Genomic DNA, 6,002 nt, shown 5'->3' on the forward strand with positions numbered 1-6,002 from the left:
CTGCAACAGTGTTCATGAGAACGGCATGCTTCAGTAAATCACAACCATATGGCGTACACTGAACAAGTTTTTAATCACCAAAGTAGTGTGTGTGTGTGTGTGTGTGTGTGTGTGTGTCACTGACCCACTCCCTCCATGTGTGACAGAGGGATTTCCTCAGTGATATGGCTAAACCAAGTTCAGAGACTTTCAAACTATCAGGAACTTTAACCAACACAACAGACCCTCAAGACAAAAAGAAACACGAACAATGAGCTTTCCCTGGCTGTAATCCCTTTTTTTCTGATGTAGAATTATCCGGATCAACTTCCTATCAGTCCACACAGGCAGATTTGCAGCAGTCTCACTAGTCCACATGTAGTTCAAGGCAACCCACGAGTGCACAAAAGTAGATTCCATGCACTGAGACCATTTGTCTTATTGGCCAAAATTGGCCTCAAAACAGCTGTGTACTGGTAATAATAACAATAACAATGTAGTATTATTTCTATAGCAATAGTATCACTGATATTGTCTTTTCCTCTTACATGGAAAAGTATGTATTTACATTGAAATAATGCTTTTTTTTTGTAACAGTCACCACACACACTTTTAGCCATCTCAACAACATTCTGACTTCAAATAGTGGAATATGCCTTGCGATGTGCAAGGACAACCACAATAATAAATGAATGCGCTTTAGCATCTAGGCTGGAGATACAGGGTGTGACAACATCCATTTCACCTCAAGAGTAGGCTTACAGATCCCTCCTGGTCAACTGAAGCAGCTGAATAAACCTACCCTAATCTACTGCGGCACACAGGGAAACCAGCTCATAGAAAAAAAAATAAAAGTACAAAGGTCCAGCTGGATTCTTGGTCAGGCAAAACTATGTGAGAGAAAAAAAAAACTAAGATGCATGGGAATTAAAATGACTACTTATGCCACCGTAAATCTGAAAGTGGATGTCTGTGACGTGTATTTTATAGAGAGAATATATACTATACGTACTATATAATACTGTGAGAGACTGTGAGGGAAGTTATGAGTGAGTTTGAGTAAGCGAGGGTGTCAGTACAGTTTAGAAGAAAACATTTGCTCTTTTTACAAGTAAATTGTTGAGATAAATTTAACCTTGAAATCCAACCTTGCTGAAATGTATACTACTGTAGTCTGAGTAAGCTGCCTACATGTGTGTGACTGTGTGAGAAAGGGAATGTTTCATCCAGAGTGACTGAGCCACTCTGAGTCTCTGTGGACACTGTGTCTACCTGGTTCCTCTCTGGTCCCTGTAGTCCAGGTCCAAACTGTGGACAGAGTCTGTGCAGGAGTCTGGGTGGTGCTGGTGCTGCTGCTGCTGCCGAGGCCCCATGGGATACTGGTGCATGGAGGAGTTGGGCTGAGCCGTTGTGTGGTAACGCGGAGGCAGACTGTTACTCGTCTCGCTGCGGTAGTCACTATCCCGGTCGTCGACAGCGCTGTCCTGGTCATCCAGAGCTACAACAGGCAAGCAGGGGTGAGCAGAATAAATGAAACTTTCCTGAAACATTAGTAAGTTTGTTTCCTGTGGCAGCAAGCAATTTTTTTTTTTTATTTTTTTTTTTATAAAATCACCATTAAAGCGTAACTCTCGCCAAAGTGCAACCTAGGGTCTTTTTGTGAATGTACCAGAGTCAAACCTTCATTTAAAAGCATATTTAGGACGGAATCGCCACTTTTAAGATGTACCGTATTCTCGTTTTTCGGTCAAATGGCCTTGTGAATGGGAGTGCTAGGGGCACTTTGATGCTAGCCTCAAAATAGCTATTTTTAAAACACTAAGAAGGCTCGACACAACATGAAACTCTGCTTGAAGTATCACCAGGGGCTCTACACCTTAACGAAAGCATTGACAACAGTGTTTGTGTACCCAGAGTTTACTAAAAGGAAAGGTTTTGAGCAACTCACGTTAGCAGTTGTTGTTTACGCTATCCGCCATTTTCCCAGTCAAAAATAGGTGATCTCCAAATGCGAATGAACGGACTCCATAGGAGGAAATGTCATTCTTATATGAGGCTCCTTTTTCAACTACAAGGTCAATATTGTGTTTCACAAAACAACAAATTATCCGTGCATTTATATGGAACTAAGCTTTTGGAGCTTTCCATCTTTGCTCTCCTCCCTCAACTACTTTTTGACTGGCTCGATAGACGGCAACTGGAAGAACAGCTACAGTGAGTTGCTCAAAACCTTTTTTAGTAAACTCTGGGTACACAAACAATGTTCTCAATGCTTTCGTTGAGGTGTAGAGCCCTTGGCGATACTTCGAGCAAAGTTTCATGTTGTGTCGAGCCTTCTTAGTGTTAAAATAGCAAAAAATAGCTATTTTGAGGCTAGCATAAAAGTGCCCCTAGGACTCCCATTCAAAAGGCCATTTCACCGAAAAACATGGTGAATCTTAAAAGTGGCGCTTCCGTCCTAAATATGCGTTTAAACGAAAGTTTGACTCGGGTACATTCACAAAAAGACCCTAGGTTGCATTTTGGCGATAGTTACGCTTTAACCCATGTCGAAGCTGAGGATGCATCCTAGCTTAAATGTTTGCCTATCTGGACAAAACTGTTAGGAGCTGAAGAAATAAACAAACTGTGGTCAGCGGATGCCAGGTTAATAGGGAGGTTGTGAGGGATTTATAGCCCTCTATATGTGCAAGCTGTCCTGCTAAATGGAAGACACTGAGCTGCTCTTAATCAGCGTTTGTACAGTATGTAGATACTGTTGTGGTTTCATCAATGTATAGAAAGATACAGAATTCACAGATATAGCTATAGAAATAGAATCTGCTTTACCCTTACTTCCAACAGTTTGATGGTGTTTTTATTGAATAACTGTAACACTTAAAATAATAGACCAGTGTTGCTCATAAGAAGAGCACTTATATAAACCCCTTTTTGAAAGTGACCTCGCGAAACCCCAACAATGACCGAAGGAAACCTGTTTCAAGCGCTAACCATGAGTTTGGCGTCTGCTGGAGGGGACAGCTGAGTTTATCTTTTCAAAGAGATAAAGTGAGAGGGTGAAGGACAAACTGATACTGTTGGTATCTGGGAGGACAATAAAAAATGCCCAGGTGATATTTACTTCAGCAAAGACTGTCACCAATCAGTTTAATGATGCAACTGCAACCTATACCCTTTAAGATTTGATAAGGGCTCTGTTGTTTAGCAGACTTTCAGAAATATTTATATTGGTATCGCTATTCATGTCCAAAGATGTTTGAGCTCAGTATTCTCATTGAATTCAAACAAAAGAAGATGCATGGAGCTCAGTTTCAGGGACGGAGGGAGAAAAAAAAAGTGTGTGTTATGATGAGTCGTCCTAACTCTCCTATTCTAGGATGTGTGCTAAACCAATAATTTAAGGATAAAGTATACATGGGTAATGAGAATTACATGACATCAGCACAAAGCATAAAAAGGAAAACAGCAAGAGCAGAAAAGGAAGTAAAAAGGCCAAAGGGGATTTAGGGAAATCACTGAGGAAAAGTGTTAAGAGTAAAATAATGAAACTAAAATGCATGGGAACCTTATAGACTATGTGTTACTGGGGAATATGGGGCATTAGGGCATGCAGAGGGCACTGAGGATTGGCCAGGGGGAGAATTACATCAAAATGTTTTGTTTTGTTTACATACTCAGTGGGTCAGCCCATCCGAAATAGTTGCCTGGTGAAAGTGCAGACGTTACAAGTGAGAGGTACAGTCAGAGGAGGCAGGGGTTTTGAAAACAAAAGAAGTGTCCCTGTGTTGTAATAGTGGGAGGATGAGGGAACCCCATCAGTGGTTCTCAGAGTGGAAAACAAACTGACACAACAGTGAGAATATTTAACATGCATATGCTTGGTTATGTTTGTAGAAAACTTGAAATGTTTAGTCTTCATTTTCAACTCTGATGAAGAGGATTTCAACTGTTACTGCTATTAGGCAGCACAACAGGGTTAAGGAAGTGAGAGGAAATAGTAGCAAAAGCCTTGAAACTACAAGAGTAGAGGACTGGCTCCATCTAGAGGCCGAGAGGAGTATGGGGCAGGCAACACTCACAGCACTGGGAGGCCGCAAATGGCAGTGGGCGACTCTGAACGTCATCCTGAAGAGGGTAATACAGAGGAGAAAGGGAGAAAAACAGCAGGCATCAAGTAGGTTTTTCATGTTGTCGTATTGCTATTCTTACCACAGTAAATTCACTCGCACCACTCCATCAACACTTGTAACTGAAATAAATACAGCAGTTCTGCGTCATTAGCACAAGAAGTAGTAAACAGGAACATACAAGCACATCTTTCTGAACAAAAGATCATTGACTGATTTAATATGCATACTCAACTGTGAAAAAAAGTAGCATTCAAACCAGCAGGACATGCAGTAAGTTTATCATTACAACACACTGATGCCCTGTTATTTTTTCAAACAGATAAAAGTAGTACATCCTTTTTAAAAAATTGCACTTTACCTCATCATCGATTCTCATGGTATTGATGCGTTCCAGCTTGCCTGTCCAGTACTGTGCCTCAGCATCTGGGATGTCTGGTGCCAAAATGCGCAAACAACAAACATGACAATACATGAGAACCTGTGTTTGTGGTGTACATCTGGCTCTGTCGGATTTCAAGCATCATGTCCCGGCATGCCATCACAATACATGAATACCCGTTTCATTTCTCATGAGCCTGAGGAATGAGGAAATGAAAATAGTTGGCTACTGTAGCAATGGCCACAAACTGTTAAGGGAGGAGGATCGGAAACGTAAGGAACATTTTTCACCGTACTGACAGAGATCCAATGTCCAAAGATACTTCAGAGGAGTCTTGACGGTGATATACCAAAACAATTTCAAAAGTCGTGGTTTCTAACATATAATAAAAAAAAAAATACTAACTCAAAAATGGCAGAAAAAAATATTCTGACAAAAAAATCAAGTGTACATTTGGCTCCTAACTGACGTATGCATGCGCAGAATGGGTGTTTTTTCATATAAATTTTTTCCCCCACCTAACACAACATCTCCAATGATATCTATTACTGGAGACCAGAATACTGTTATATTCTTGGCCTCCATACTTAAGCCAGCAGATTCACTCTATAAATAAACGCTTCAAATACCAATCGTTATCACCATTATCAGAGATATAATTCTTTCAGTATGCTAAGTTTCCAAAAGACCTCCTTTCTCATTATCTAATGGCTTTTTTCCATTACATGGTACCTGCTCGACTCGCCTCGACTGTACTCGCCTTTTTTGGTTTTCCATTAGGGCTGGGCGATATGGAGAAAATCAAATATCACAATATTTTTTATCAAATACGTCGATATCGATACCGCAACAATATTGTAGTGTTGACTATTGGTGCTTTCACAAAATATTTACACAATGAGATTTTTGATAAATAATCATCAGTAATGTGAATATAATGATTAAGTGGGTAAAGGCAAATAATAGAACAGTTACAGCAGTCTGGTAAGTTCAGAAAATGACTTAACTTTACTGTAATGCAGCCTTTAAAACCAGGAAAAGACATGCCATATCACGATATTACGATATCCAAAATCTAAGACGATATCTAGTTTCATATCACGATATCGATATAATATTGATGTATTGCCCAGCTCTATTTTCCATTATGAAAAAAAGTCCCTGGTACCTGCTAACAGGTACTTTTTTCAGTACCACCTCCGTCGAGGTTCCGAGTGCGCTGAGGCGATACCAAAAGATCACTTGAAAACCTGCAGACTACTGATTGGTCGGAGAGAATAGTCACTAATCACTGCGTCATCACTGCTAGCGACAGACGGGGAGGTCCTGAACAAACCCGCCATTTATAAATAGTTTAGATAGCGGTGGGTTTTTTTTGCTGCCTCCAGCTTCTTTTGAAACAAAATTTGTCTTCTGGCAACAGCCACATGCCGAGAGTCAAAAACAACACACCTTCGACGTTCTGTGTGTGTGTGTCGCGTTAGGTCACGGCAGTTTTCCTGCGGAGTCGCTAT

At 40.6% G+C, this 6,002-nt stretch overlaps 1 protein-coding gene and 1 long non-coding RNA gene across 17 annotated transcripts in view; one reads left to right on the forward strand and one right to left on the reverse strand.

The window, feature by feature from the left end:
- LOC116045153 overlaps positions 1–6,002 on the forward strand; it is an 810,130-nt gene that overhangs the window by 779,755 nt on the left and 24,373 nt on the right. The gene's annotated exons all lie outside the window — the stretch shown is intronic.
- The window catches only part of LOC116045139 (protein unc-13 homolog B), an 85,552-nt gene that overhangs the window by 50,378 nt on the left and 29,172 nt on the right, over positions 1–6,002 (reverse strand). For 10 of the 16 annotated variants that reach the window (XM_035991224.1, XM_035991230.1, XM_035991229.1 and 7 more), the window contains exons 6-9: positions 4,468–4,541; positions 4,059–4,116; positions 3,654–3,683; positions 1,252–1,477 (exon numbers count right to left, since the gene is read on the reverse strand). In XM_035991224.1, the coding sequence (XP_035847117.1) occupies positions 1,252–1,477; positions 3,654–3,683; positions 4,059–4,116; positions 4,468–4,541 (388 nt within the window). The remainder of the gene's footprint in view (positions 1–1,251; positions 1,478–3,653; positions 3,684–4,058; positions 4,117–4,467; positions 4,542–6,002) is intronic. The other 6 variants (XM_035991237.1, XM_035991225.1, XM_035991238.1 and 3 more) reach the window with 1 other exon arrangement.

This window comes from Sander lucioperca, chromosome 14 (genome assembly GCF_008315115.2).
Source record: "Sander lucioperca isolate FBNREF2018 chromosome 14, SLUC_FBN_1.2, whole genome shotgun sequence".
In the NCBI taxonomy this organism is placed as follows: Eukaryota; Metazoa; Chordata; class Actinopteri; order Perciformes; family Percidae; genus Sander; species Sander lucioperca.